This window comes from Papio anubis, chromosome 1 (assembly GCF_008728515.1).
Source record: "Papio anubis isolate 15944 chromosome 1, Panubis1.0, whole genome shotgun sequence".
NCBI classification, from domain to species: domain Eukaryota; kingdom Metazoa; phylum Chordata; class Mammalia; order Primates; family Cercopithecidae; genus Papio; species Papio anubis.
This window is the reverse complement of record NC_044976.1, coordinates 152,287,446-152,301,565: the sequence shown is the minus strand read 5'-3', so window position 1 is coordinate 152,301,565 and position 14,120 is coordinate 152,287,446. Positions and strand designations below refer to the sequence as shown.

At 50.7% G+C, this 14,120-nt stretch overlaps 2 protein-coding genes across 7 annotated transcripts in view; one reads left to right on the top strand and one right to left on the bottom strand.

Annotated features, from left to right (window-relative positions):
• CAMK1G (calcium/calmodulin dependent protein kinase IG) overlaps positions 1–10,667 on the top strand; it is a 40,102-nt gene extending 29,435 nt beyond the window's left edge. For 2 of the 3 annotated variants that reach the window (XM_003893162.4, XM_003893163.3), the window contains exon 13: positions 96–1,003. The gene's annotated coding sequence lies outside the window, so the exon portion shown is untranslated. Of the gene's footprint in view, positions 1–95; positions 1,004–10,592 lie in introns of those variants that run through there. The other variant, XM_021927462.2, reaches the window with a different exon arrangement.
• The window catches only part of LAMB3 (laminin subunit beta 3), a 40,007-nt gene continuing 27,823 nt past the window's right edge, over positions 1,937–14,120 (bottom strand). Inside the window, exons 15-23 of one of the 4 annotated variants that reach the window (XM_031656075.1) lie at positions 12,559–12,719; positions 12,225–12,445; positions 11,738–11,935; positions 11,293–11,437; positions 7,121–7,328; positions 6,590–6,731; positions 6,078–6,254; positions 5,143–5,296; positions 1,937–2,473 (exon numbers count right to left, since the gene is read on the bottom strand). In XM_031656075.1, the coding sequence (XP_031511935.1) occupies positions 2,337–2,473; positions 5,143–5,296; positions 6,078–6,254; positions 6,590–6,731; positions 7,121–7,328; positions 11,293–11,437; positions 11,738–11,935; positions 12,225–12,445; positions 12,559–12,719 (1,543 nt within the window). In that variant the 3' untranslated portion in view covers positions 1,937–2,336. The remainder of the gene's footprint in view (positions 2,474–5,142; positions 5,297–6,077; positions 6,255–6,589; positions 6,732–7,120; positions 7,329–11,292; positions 11,438–11,737; positions 11,936–12,224; positions 12,446–12,558; positions 12,720–14,120) is intronic. The other 3 variants (XM_031656078.1, XM_031656077.1, XM_031656079.1) reach the window with 3 other exon arrangements.

Sequence of the window (14,120 nt, the reverse complement as noted above, 5' to 3'; positions counted from 1 at the left end):
AGTTTCTGTCCCAGAGGAGAGCCCCATACCAGAGTGTGAGTGATGGGGTCTGAAGTGGCAGCCCCGCCCTTACTCTGAGCCCCTTTCTCTTGCAGGAGACATGTTCAACTCCTCTGCTCTTCCAAACCTGGTGTCTATCCAGCAGAGGTAGGAAGGCAGAGCAAGTAGAGCAGGGCCTAGCAGGAGCGGTTTCTGGCCGGAAGCACCAGCCTGCTGCCAGCAGGGCAGCCCCTCACAGGAGGCCCGCAAGGGAGCCCCAAGGCATGAAGCCTTGTTGAAGCTGTGAGCAGGAGGAGCAGCGCCTGTGGGCTTCCAGGTCTCCCTGACCTGCCTGCTCTATGCCCCCACACCCTACGTGCCATGGTTCTGTGCAGTGTATGTAGATAGCTCTCGCCTGGGTCTGTACTGTTTGTCGTGAAAAGCTTAATGGGCTGGCCAGGCTGTGTCACCTCCAAGCAAAGCCATATGGAGCATCTACCCAGATACCCACTCTGCACACACTCACTCCCACCTCTCAAGCCTTCAACCTCTTGGCCAGATTGGGCTCATTAATGCTGTTGCCTGCCCATCCGCATGAATGACAGGCAGCTGTCCATGGTGGTCTGCCTGTGAGCTCTTCAAGTTCTAATCCTTAACTCTAGGATTAGCTCCCAAGCGCGCTGAGACCCAGCCAGCCTGCTCCTGGCACAATTCTGGCCCCTCTCCCTGCCTCAATCTAAAAGCAGTGCCACACCCTCCAAAGTGGAATGGAAAGAAATTCATGAGTAAGGGCTGCAAGGAATTCTTATCCCGGCCACATGCCCTCTGCGCACACACCCAATTGAGTTAACCTTGGAAGTTGACTATTTTAATGTCTGCCAGGAGTTCTAATCCTGCTTCTGTTCCCTTTTCTCTCCTTGAAAGTCCAGCATACCGTTCTTGTCCTTCCCCAGTCTTCTCACCCTCCGCCCCTCCAGCTTCATGCTCAGTGTTGTGCTCAATAAAATGGACATATTTTTCTCTATGATGCTTCATTTGATTCTTTCAAAGTCAGGAGCAGTTCAGGGACTTCTGAGCATGTCTGGAGTAGAGAGTGCATGGATGGCTGGGGTCAGTAAGGAACCAGCAGTTGTAGCTGATGTGCATACAGATGTGCATACAGCAGAGTATACGGTGCTCCAGGCACCTAGGGACATGAGTTACACCATTAACTCATTACTCATCACAACAACCCCTTGGGGCAAGTTCTGTTGGAACCCAGGCAGTCTGGCTTTAGTGGCCATTCTCTGAATGGCCGTATCAGATGAGCATGAATTCGAGCCCCAGCTCTGTCCCGAACTGCCATATATGTGACCTTGGGGAAGTTACTTAGCCTTTTGTGCCTTGGTTTCCTCACTTATCCAATGGGAATAGTAGCACCGCCTGCATCATGAAATGATGCAGATGATGTGCCCAGCCTCGTGACCAATAAATAATTAAAATGATTAACAATGATCAAGAAATTAATGTAGATAAAATGTCTAGCACAGTGTCTGCTTGGGCCATGGTTAACACACAAATGTCCATGCCATTCCATGTCATCCTCCACCCCACCCCCTTCACATATCCATTTACTTCTCTTTAAGACCCCAAGAGACACAGATTCTAGGTCTTAGTCTTTCCTCTGGAATCTGCATGAATTTGAACAGAACCTTCCCTTCCCTGGATTTCTATTTCCCCATCTGTAAACAAGAAGTTGAATCACTGCTTAGAGATGAAAACTGCTTGTCTGGTTTCTCAAGGGTAGAATCCATCAGGTTCTGGGGCACAGGGGCCCAGACTCCCTAAATCTGGTTACCCAGCAAGCCAGGTGGAACAGAGGAGAGCAAACCATGGGCTTGAACAGAGGAGTCCCCCACAAATCCCAAATAGGAGACAGAAACAGTGGCAAGAGTTTACCCAGTGAGGGGACAGACCATTTTTCCTTGTTGAACCTCTAGGCTCTTTTCCAAAGATTTTTATTTGGCTTTTCATTTTTATATCACTTTTGTTAAGTTTTTGTGTTTGGTCCAGGATTCTTCCCCAGTGGAGAACTAAAGGCAGGGGATACTGCCCAGCCCAGCTTCCTTGACTTGAGAGCTCCTAGTTTCAATGGCATGCCAATCTCCACCATCTCTGTCTGTCAAGTGTAACTGTCCCATTGACTCAGGCTCAGCTGCAGCTCAGGGTAATCTTACTAGCTGCACACCAAGGGTGGTCCAGGCTGTGCTTTGGCTGCATGAAAGACTCCTGGAGATGGAAAGCATTCCAACCCAATCTGCCCCCAACTAAAAGCAAAGGGGGCAGATGAGTAGGGAAAGGGGCTGGAAGCTGTAGCATCACTTGCAGGTGGCATAGTAGAGCACACGCTCATTGATGTGGTCACGAATCTGCTCCACACGCTTCTCCAGTCCTGTCAGGTCCGCCGAGCGCAGCATGATGGCCTGGCTGCCCCGCAGCAGCTCCAACTCCATGTCTGAGGCAAATGGAACAGCAGCAGGAGGAGGAGTTGATAGTGAGACTCCCAAAGACTCCCAACCCTTCCTTCCCCTCCTGCTAACTGGAAGTAGCATGTGCAGAGGAAGCCCCGCCAAAAAAATCTGGCCTGTAAGGCAGTGGTGCCCCCCCATCTTCATGCCTCCCTAGCCCCTATTCCATGCTTAGAAATCCGGCAAGGGCCAAACCCAGCAGGCCCCCACTCCTAACTATTACTGGGCCCCTGACCCTCTGGGCTCTCACAGTTGTCCCAGGCTAATGAAGGAGGTCACAGACACCAAGATTAGCAACCCAGTGCTGTTGGGCTCAGACAGCTGCCATCTAACTAATGGTCCTCAAGTAGGCACCTTGACAAAAGAGCTGGATGAGTGACCAGAATTCCTCCTCAATTTCCCTCCCCAAATGCCACTCCAGATAAATCTAGCCCTCCTCTTGCAATTCATTCTGCATACAACCACCAGATGATGCATAGAGGTTTGAAGAACTCTGGAAGTGACTCAGTCCAGCCTGCCCCCTTTCCCTCTAGGCAGGAGTCCCTCTATCACATCCATGAGAGCTGGTACCCAGGCTCAGCCTGAACTTTTCCAGGAATAGGAAGAAAGCAGGCACTGCCTCATGAGGCTCCAATCTTAGGCAGCTCTGGTTATGAAAAAAGTCATCTTCTCATGAAGCCAAAATCTGACTGCCTCTTACTTCCACCTCTTGTCCCAGGTCTGCGTCCTGGGGGTATAAGAATATACCTTCTCTGTTCTCACATGTCAATCCTTCACATATCTGAGGCTTTATTGTCTCCAGGTTAAATATCTCCAGTTTCTTCACCTATTCCTCATCTGATATAATTGCTGTGTCCCACCCTGGTCACTCTCTCCTTGATGTATGCTGGTTTGTCAATATCCCTTCTGAAGATGTAGCAGCCATCACTTGAACACCATCCCCCAGGTGAGATCCCATCAGCAGAGTATAACAGTGTTATTATTGGATTGACATTCAGCCAGTAGATACCCATATGGATTCACAGATTGATAAAATATTTAAATATGTCCATAGCAGTTGTTAAATAGCTGCCATTCTGTTCCTTGGTACTCACCCCCAAGACCCACCTCCCACCCCTGGTCAATGCATGATCTTCCCCCATTATCCTGCAACTAAAGGTAAATTCCTGCAAGCAGGTACCTTCCGGTTCCAATACTGTAGCCTAAGCCTTTTCTGGTTAGTGGGTACACACCACTCCAGTTGCTAAATAGTCTTACCATTACCCCAAGCTATTACTCTCTTCACTTTGGTTGCATTGTGTTTGTTAGCTCTTTGGGCAGCAGTAAGCATTGCTGGCTTATAACAAGCTTGCGGTAACTCTTGGGTCTTTTTCAGGTGAGTAACAACTCATATTTGCTTATCACTTACTAGTTATAAAGTGGTTGCAGTGGCATTAGCTACTGAAAAGCCAGGCTTCACCTGAGCTGTACTTGTGGTTTAAGCCCAAACAAGGCCAGAGCAGGAGGTTAGTTTTCTCTTTATTTAATTTCATTTGTTAGTTTCAGCCCATCTTTCTGAACTTTTGCTATTGCCTTAGAATGCTGGTTCTGTTACCTGGTGTCTCTGTTGTCCAGAGACTTGATAAATTATTTATCTTCATACAAAGTATTGGATGAACAGGACAAGGAAAAGCACTGACTTAGCCGCTGGCCCCTTCCCCTAGGTCAGCTCCTCTCACTTCATCCTTTGGGTGCAGCTGCCCATGGCCCCAGGTTTATTCATTGTCAACCCACCAGCCCAACCTTTCACGTGGTGCCCACCTGGCTATCCAACGAGACTTCTGCCAAACACTTCTGCTGAAATTCGAAGGAACTCTTTCTGTGGCTTTCACTGGATACACCACTCCAGTGATCCCATCATCATGTCTTAGCGATGACTCTAGTTCCCAGGAGCCCCTGTTCTCCTTTCTGAGAAATCTTCGGAACCCTTCCGAAAGCTACTTTCATTATGTTTCCATCATATTCAAAACCCTTGGATGTGCCCTACTGCCTCCTGAGCTATCTACCCTCCTCATCCTCACACTAGAAGCCAGGCACAGGGACAAGTCATGTTAACCCCATGCCACTTCTTTCCCACCAGCTCCTCAGCAACCTTCTTCTCCTGTCCCTATGTCAGAACATACCTTGTTGCTTCCCAACACCCTTATCCTAATGTCCCTCCTCTTCCTCACAGCTTCTCCCAGGCCTATACATTCTTCCAGGCCCATCTCAAATCTTCTTTTCTTACCTTCACTGAACATGTCTCAGTCAAATTATTTATGCTCTGAGCCCCAGAACTCTTATTATTCAACCCCTATCAGAGACCACCTCATCCTGTTAAATATAGTTCTATGCATCTTAAACATAAAGCAATAGGAAGAGAAAATATGACCCCACTGTTTGCAAAAATAGAAAAAATGGTCCCATTAATTGTGAGCTTTTTGAGGCCAGGTCAAGTCATGGAACCATCTCTGCATTCCCCAGCCTCATACATACTAGACGCCCAGAAAAAATCTCATTTGATCTCACTCCCATAGCACGGCTAGCTCCAATAAGAATGGGCTTCAGAAGCCTTGGGTTGGGTGGGACCAGCCTTCATGAATGCCCAGTAGTCCGTGCCCCTGAACCATTCCCTCACCTTTCATCCTGTCCATCATCTCCATGGTCTCCCCAAATAGCTCCTCTGCCTCTGTCTTCACACTCTGGATCCGGGCACCCTGTTCACCCAGCGTGGGACTCTGACCCAACCGGTCCTTCAACTCAGCATACTTTTGTTTTATTCTCTCAAATCCCTGAAAAAGGTAGAATAGTCTCAGTGTCATTGTCATCATGCAAGGTCCTAAAGACCTGTGGCCAAAGCACTTGATGTCACCCAAATCAACACACAGTGGGAAAGCGCCTCCTATTAACCCCCAATAGAATTGGTTTTGCCTATTAAAACGCCTGAGTCACAGACTATGACTTAAACTTCTGTGTTTCCCTCTTCCCATCTCCAGCTCTTGACATGTCCCACCTCACTCCCAGGACAATGTTAGTCACATCACAGGATATTGATATTAAGCTGTCACATAGTATACTTAGCAACTTGGTCACTGAGCCAGGATTGAAAGTGCCAGTGTTCCTAGCCATAGGGGGAGCAGGTAGTGTGTGTGAGACACTGAGAATGGGCTCTTTGATCTTCTCTCTCATCTAATTCTGACAATTGTGGAGCCCAGGTTAGGATAAGCAAAGAGCATCTGTCCAGGCTGGGGATCCAAGAGACAAGCTCTGGATCCAGTGTCAGGGGACCTGCTTTATAGATGAGTCTTAGGCCTGTGAACAAGTCACCACCTCATCTGTAAAAGGAAAGGGATTGGACTGGTCATCTCCAATGTCCCTGAGCCAGCTATACCAAAGGCAGTGGAGGGAGAAATCAGATGCCTGGCCAGGTTTGGGTTGATTCTCAAGCCTCTTCTTGTTCTGTTATTCTAAGCACATTTGAGTTTGTGGTCTTATAAAGTGTGCAAAGTCCTCTCCTGCTCAGGACCCCCTCACTGGCCATACATCGTTGAGCTAACTCTGCCTTCTCGATACCTCTTGGGCACTCAATGCCTGCTTGCTGGCACCTTCTGCAAGCTGCTGGGCCTGGACTGCCTGTGCCCGCTGCTGCCGGGCTTGGCGGCGGAGCTCCTCCATCCGTGTCCAGAAGTCACCCAGCTGCTTGGTCATGCTTGTCACCAGCTTTTCTGCTGGCTGCAGTACCTGCTGAACCTTTGTGGAAAGAGGGAGATCTGGCATTTGTGGTGGGTCTCATAGGTGGGGGGTTCATCCCCATTTTTTCTCCAACTCATCAGGCAGCAAAAACCCTCTCCAATCAGAACAATCAAAATTGCCCACCTCTCACTCCTGCCTTCTGCATCCCAGCCACAAGATCAGAAAATCCAAGGCCCAAAGCCAGCCCAAAACTTGTCACCCTCCTGTAGAACTCCACCTCAGCTTTCATCTAGTCACTTTTCATCTAGTCACTTTCTGGCATTTTCTATGCCTGGTGCCCAAATTTTCCTGTTTATGCCCAAATATGGGTGGAGGAAGCCATGATGCCTCACCTCAGCAACCCTGTCCTGGATAAGCCTAAGGGAGCGGCTGGTGCCTTGCATGGTGTCCTGAGCTTCCTGCAGTGCCACTGTGCCCTGCCGCAGGTTCCCAACCACATCCTCCACCTGGCCCTCCACTGCATGGGCTCGGCTCCTGGGTGAGAGAAGCATGAGGGAGAGGAGAGAGAGAATGAGTGAATAGTGAATCAATGTGTGGTTCGACTCACACACCAGTCCAAAAGAACACCCTTCCCAGCCAAGACAAAAAGCAAGGAAAGTATTAGCTTTGACGTCCCAGGACCCCACCAAGCAGACATGATGAATGTTTGTGTTATGCCTGAGACACTCTCTTGGCAGTTTCCAATACGGAAGACACAGTCACGCAAATTGTTTAACCTGCACTCTGGACTCTGTGTACCACTCCCACCATCGTAAGCATCCCCTCCTGTCTCCCAGCCCTCTGCACCCCTCTCCCAGCCATGGGGTTGAGAAGCAAAACTTCTCTCTTCTGGGCAGAGAGAAGTTCAGGGCCCAAGGCCGTACCTGGCTTCCTCAGCCTCAGCCTGCAGCCTGCGGGCCCGCGCAATGTCCTGTTTGGTCTGGGACAGCACCAGGTCCACGTTGGGGAGCCTGGCTGCAATGGCCTGGATTTCATTCATCTTCTGCAGAACAGTAGCTGAGTCTGTGGGCAGCCACAGGGCCAGCACAGCCTCGCTGACCTCCTGGATAGTGGCTGCATCAGTGTCGGGGTCTGGAAGACAACCATGCATTAGACTGTGGGAGCCCACTAACCTCCCCAGAGATCCGAGGCCTCTCCTGGCTAAGCAGCACCTGTGGAAGGCACCCATGGTGGCCCCTCTATCATGGTGTCCCAAGGAGCTGCTGCCCCCTCTCAGCCTGTTCTCTGGAAATTTCTGGGAATGCTGTAGGAGGATGACTATCCTGTGCTCCATGCTGCCGCAGGGAAGAGGAGTGGGGGAGTGTCATCACAGCTGTGGCAACTAAGCGTCTGGTGTCACAGGAAGCTGCGGGCTAGGGAGAAGGAGGTGGTGCCAGACAGCTGGTACTGAACAATGCCTGCAGCACATGCACAATCAGCCCTAAATTGGGAAGAGTGACCAGAAACTGGAGCTGCTTCCTTGGCAAAAAGACCCCTTCCCTGCACTCCCCCTCAGGCAAGACTGCTCATTTTTGCAAAGGCAAATAAGAATGATCAAGTCTTTGCTGGAATATCACCTTCTCAGGGAGGCCAACCCCAGCCATCCAATCTAGAATTGCAACCTCCACCCTAGACTGTAGCACACTTTATCGTCCCTCCCCGCCTCATCTTTCTGTCTAGCACTTGCACCACCCCGGTACCAAAAACTGTACTCATCTAACTGGGTTTTTTGTTTTTTGTTTTTTGTTTTTTTTGTTTGTTTGTTTGTTTGTTTTTTTCCGGTCTCTTTTCCTCTAGAATGTAAGCTCTGCAAGGGCAGGGGCTGGGTTTTGTCCACAGCTATATCCCTAGACCCCAGCATAGTGCCTGGCACTTGGAGGTCCTCATGTGTGTAGAGTGAACGAATGATTGACAGGGCTTCAGGTTCAGATCGCTGCTTTACTATTCAAGCCACCTGGGCAAGTCAAGTGGTTCCCTAAGCTCAGTTTCCTGATCTGTGAAAAAGGAATATCAATCCCCAATATCAATCCTCAACCTGAAGGTACAACATGAAACAACCCATTTGCAAGAGTTGTTACAAACCGATTCTGGGTCAGAGAGTAAGGTCAGAAGTACAGAGATGACATCTCCTCCCCATCTATTCCAATTTGCTTTTACAGATTTCGCTGGTATTGAGGTATTAAGGAGGGGGGCACCCACTCACCCAGATGATTTGTCCTGGGACCTGAACTCCTCCGGGGTCCCAGGCCCAGCCTCACTCTACACCTAGAGGGTACTAGGTGACCACACAGGTCTCATTCCCTGCCCCATCCCATGCCTGGCAGAAGGACACTCCTGGAGGGTGGAAGCCATGCTTGTTCATTGCTGTGTCCCTTGGGGTTTGCATGCAGCATAACTGTGGTTGAGTTTCATTAAGTGGGTTTATCCCAGCAGCAAGCTTTCATAAGGACCTTCCTCAAAGAGACTGTCGACCTCTCATCTAACCCAGAGTCCCACTCTCAAAGCAAGGCTTCATATGCAACTTCCCCAGAAAGCCTTCCAGGATGAGCACATCCCCACCTAGATCTGGCCCTTCCTTTACTCTGCACCACTTCAGCTGCACCCTTAGGCTCAATCTACATGACATTCAGTCACAGAGCCTTCTGGGTCTCAGGATGGGCTCAGTAAATATTTACTGCATTGAGCAAAAGCATGGGAGGAGTTGAGACTGCAAATCAAATTAAACTCAATACCTGCCTTTATGGAGCTGGAAATCTAATGGGAGACAGGCACATGAACAAAGAAGTACAGCTTTGAGTGAGTGGTGTAAACACAGGTGCTACAGTGGCCATGGGAGGGGCCCCCAGAGCCACCTGATAGGTCAAGGGAGGCTGCTGGGAGAGTGGGATGCCTAGGAGGATTCCTAGAGGATGAACAGGAACTAGCCAGGTCAGCAGAGGTGGGAGAGGGGAGACAATCCAGAGAGAGGAAAAACATTTGCAAAGGCAAGTGGCAAGAAAGTGTGTATTTGTGTGTGCATGCACACTCACAGGTGTGTATGTACGTGTGTGTCCATGCCATAACGCAATAGGGTGTGGATGACAGAATCAGACCATTAGGGTTGAAGCCCACCTGCACCACTGCTGAGCTGGATGCCTTTAGCCAAGTTGCTTAACCTCTCTGTGCCCAGATTACTTGTGTGCAAAGTAGAAGTAATAAGAGTACTTAGTTCATGTAGTCAGGAGTAAATGATGTAATACATGCAAAGCACTTGGAACAGTGCCTGGACTCAGAACTTAATAAGCCTTAACTATTCATTTTGTCAATTCCATTTGAAGAACTGGGAAAGGCGATGTTTCCTCCTCCCTCCACAGACTTTCCACTCTCCCTCCCACACCGTGACCCTACATCTGACAGCAGCCAGCGCTCAGAGGCGTCTGCACCAGGACTCTGGAGACCAGAGTCCGAGCCTACAGCTACACAAAATTTTCCTGGGTTTCTCCCTGGAGCCAGGCCTCTCTCAGGCCCTGCTTTTTCTCTCTGACCCTGGACTCATCATAAGACTTGACCTGAGATACAAGCATAAGAAAGACGACAAAAGGGGCCTGGCAGCTCCCTGTCTGTTGAGGTGAGCCTGTTCACGGTACTCACCCAGCAGGAGAGAATTCCAACCCACCTCCCAACCCCTGAGGTCAGAGCCCTGGCTGAGATTAATGCAGGATGAGTAGCCATTCAGCATCACTGGACTTGACTCAGGGTCAAGACTCCCTTATCCATGAGCCTAAGCCCCACATCTTGACCTCCCCCATCATCCACATTTGTGGGGCACAATCTCCCTAGATTCCCAGGTATCATTTTCCCCAGGTGTGGGCCTCATGGCCTTATGCAAGTCATAAGACCTCAGAAGAAGTCTCCTGCCCCTCTCTGACCTGCCATCTGCACTCAGGAGGGGACTTTGGCCTATCTGGGGCAAAAACACGGTAATAGCAGCAAGAAGAGCTACTGTCATTACACCAAGCCCTAGGCTCGTATTAACTGGGCTCCCAGCCAAGCAAATTCCCTGGCAGGAACCAGAAATCTAACAATATCAACTCCTGTTCCTGAGGCACCTTTCCTTTTTAAAAACACGTTTTACATCAGTTATTTGATCCTCAGAATAAACTTGTGAAATACTACCGTCTCCCCATTTATAGAAGCAAAAGATGAAGCAAAGAGAGAAGCAGCCTGCCCAATGTCACACGAGTCTCCCGGATCCTGTTTAGGAATCTTTCCATTGTACAGCCCTTCCTCACTCCCCAGGGCAGTGAGGAAGGGCATCTGGTTCATTTATTCATGCCACCTATGTCAGATGTCTTTCTGTGTCTGGCCTTATGTTAGGTGCTGGTGACACAGTGGTCGAAAAGACAGACAACCATCCTTACCCTCCTGGAGTCCCCATTCTAGTGGAGTGACAATCCACTTGTCGACAACTGAATGACGGTGAGTAGTGCGAGGAAGGTAAGACACCGAAGGGGAATGGGAGATGACAGGGGACAACCAGATCAGATGGTCAGGAAACACCTCTCTGGGGAGACGACCCAGAGGACAAGAAACAGCCCTGGAAAGAGGATTCCAGGCACAAAAAGAGCAAATAAACATTCCTGAAGCAGGCAAGAGCCTGATATGTTCAAGGACAGCCAGTGAACAAAGCAGAGAAGAGCCCAAGGTCACTCCCAAGAGATGGACAGAGGCCAGGCTCTGTAGCCATGATAGGAATTGAGAGCTCATTCCAAGAACAAGGTGAAGCCACTGAAGGATTTTAAGCAGGAGTGAGATGTGATCTGACTTATACATTTTAAAAGAGATATTTCAGTTATTGTGTTGAGAATGAGAATGGGTCACGAGAGAGTGGAGTGGGTGGGAAGGGCAGATGGGAGAACGACAAGGTCACGGCCATGGGAAGGAGAGGTGGAGGCCTGGAGCAGGATGTTGCAGGCCTGGGAGGAGGGAGGGAGGGCTGGCTGATGCACTGAACATGGGAATGAGGGACAGGCAGGACTGGAACAGCAGCCAAGGTGGGAGTGGAGACCAGGCTCACCTGTTAGGAAATCCCGGACCTGCTGGATGAGGAGCCGCGTGCGTCTGACATCTTCCTCCATCTGGGAGCGGCTGGTGCTCACCTGGGTCTCCAGGCGCTGGGCATTGGATTGAATCTGCGAGGCTGATTCCTCGGCTGCCCTAATCTGTTGACACACACTCTAGGTCAGAAGAGATAAGGCCCCAAGGGAAATCTCTCAGCAGTCCCAGAATTCTGTGGATCATCCTCTATGCCAAGACCTACCTAGGAAGCATTTGTAACCAGTGCAGTTTCTATGTGGATGTCCAGTAAAAGAGAAAAAAACTATCTTGCACTTGCTGTGGCACCTTAAGCAGGTCACTAAAATCTCTGGGCCTTAGTGTAAAATGGGAACTCTGACTTGCCCAGGGGATCTATTCTGTTTGCCTCCTCCTACCTGTGCCCATCCCACCTTGGCCACACTTACCATCTGCCTGGTCTGCTGGAGCTGGGCATTGAAGCCCCGCAGCTGCTCAGCCACCTGCCCTGCCGTCCAGAAGGCCCCACCAGCCCTGGGAAGGACACCCCTGCAGTGGGAGCCACAGGCTGTGCCATTGTCATGGGGACACAGCTCACCAGGGCATGATCCTGGGGTGCAAGCCATCTGCCTGGAGCTGCCACAGAGCTGTAGAGAGATGGGGCTGTCAAAGAGGCTACCCAAAGCCCCTCAATAACCAATCCCACCTCACACCTGGGAAACCAACAGCCAGACATCTCCATGACAACCAAGCACCAGAAACTGGTTTCCTTGGCAACTACTGAGCTCACAGTGAGTGGCACAACGGTCGGGATGGCTGGGGGAGTGGGGTTCTCACAGCGGCAGGTCTGCCCTAATGGGAAACAGGTGGCAGCAGTTGGTGTGTGACAAGCTGGGGTGTGGGCTCCAGGAAGTGGGACTCCATGCCCCAAGTCACCTTGTTGAAGGTGGGTGTCAGGTCAGGCAACGAAGACATCTCCAGCCTCAAGGCCACAAGCTGGGGGCTGCCGGTGCCTCCTCCTCCTCCCGCCTGCTGCGCCAGCCTCTCTGCCTCTCTCCGGCTGTCCCTGAGCTGGTCCAAAAGGTGTGAGCTGTCGGAGACCTGCTGAGCAGCCTGGGCTGACTGCTCGTAGGCTGTGGTTAGCATCCGGAAGGCTCCTGTGGCAAGAAGCATGGGGAATGGAGATGGAGGAGGAGCAGGAGGGAGGGGGGCGGCATGCCCACCACAGCAGTGCCCATGCCCGGGGTTATCTGGGTGGCCCTCTCCTCACCTGAAGGATCAGCACTGCTTAGTTTTTCAAACTGCTCCCTCTTCCTCTGATACATAGTGAGGAGACCATTGAAGCTTCTGTCCAGACTCTCCAGGTCTCTCGGAAGGGACAACGTCTCTTCCTCTAGGGGCAGATCCGGCTGCAGGCCCTGGAGAGTTCGCCTGAGAAGGGAGAGGAGCTTACACTAAAATATAGTAGGGAGTTGTGCCTCCCCAGAGCAGCCATTCCCTTAGAGCAACTGCTACTGAGTCAGAACAAACAGAGGCCTTGGGCAAAGGCACCAGAACAGAGAATCCACAGGCTAAGGGGGTTCCGCTGGACAGAGGCTGAGCGGCCAGTACAACGTTTCTCTGTCCATGCATGGGCAGAGCCACAAAACTCTCTTCCCTTGACTTCCATGACCCAACATTCCCAATTCTCCTCCCCCTCTTCCAGCTCCTGGCTTCCATGAGGAGCACTGCCCTGATGCCCTCCTCCTTCGCTCTCTACAGGCTGGCTTCAGCCACTACCTGTACAGCTGCAGCTCTGAAATCTCTTCCACAGTCCACACATCCCACTCAGTTCCAGACCCCACCACTGCTGCCAGCTGGTCATCCCCTCTGAAGGAGGCTCGGGGTCCACCTTCCAGGCCCTTGGCCACTGAGCTCTTGGAGAGTCCTCTCTCCCTGTGCCCTTTGCAGCTCCGCCAACCCAACTACCAGCTCCCTCCTCCAAGCCTCACATTCTCCACCTCTAGGCTTTGATCAGGCACAGAACGCCCTTCCATGGAATGCCCCTCCATGCCTGTGTTTCCAACCTACTGAACCTGGTGGACTGACTGCCCGAATCTGAGACTTAGTTCAGAAGGCACCTCTGTGAAGCCTGCCATGATACGTTATAACATGTGTCACATTATAGTTTACCATTTACACATCATTCTCCCCAGTGCAAGCTTCTCGAGGGCAAAGACTATGTCATATTAATTTCAATATCCCCGATGCCTTGTGCAATGCTTGGTTCATAATAGATGCTCTAAAATTATGTAAAGAGAAAGAAAGAGAGAAAGAGAGGAAGGAAGGAAGGAAGGAAGGAAGGAAGGAAGGAAGGAAGGAAGGAAGGAAGGAAGGAAAGGGGAGGGAGGGAGGGAGGCGGGGAAGGAGAGAGGGAGGGGAGGAGGATGGGAGAGAGAGGAGGGAGGGAGGGGAGGGAGGAAAGAAAAGGAAGGAAGGAAAAAAGGGAAGGGAAGAATGAATGGAATGGAATGGATAAAGGAAGAGGAATGAATGGAATGAAGGAGGGGAGGGAGGGAAGGAAAGGAATAATGAAGGAATGAAGGAAGGGAGGAGGAAGGAAGGAAAGGAAGGAGGAAGGAAGGAAGGAAAGGAAAGAAAGGAAGGAAGGAGGAGGAGACGGGGGAGGGATGGAAGGGGGATGGAAGGATGGAAGGAAGGAAGGAGGAAGGAAGGAAGGAATGGAAGAAGGAAGGAAGGAAATGGAAGGAAGGAAGGAAGGAAAGGAGGAAGGAAGGAAGGGAGGAAGGAAGGAAGGTTCCCAATATTTTCTTGACTTCCTCTGCTGGAGCC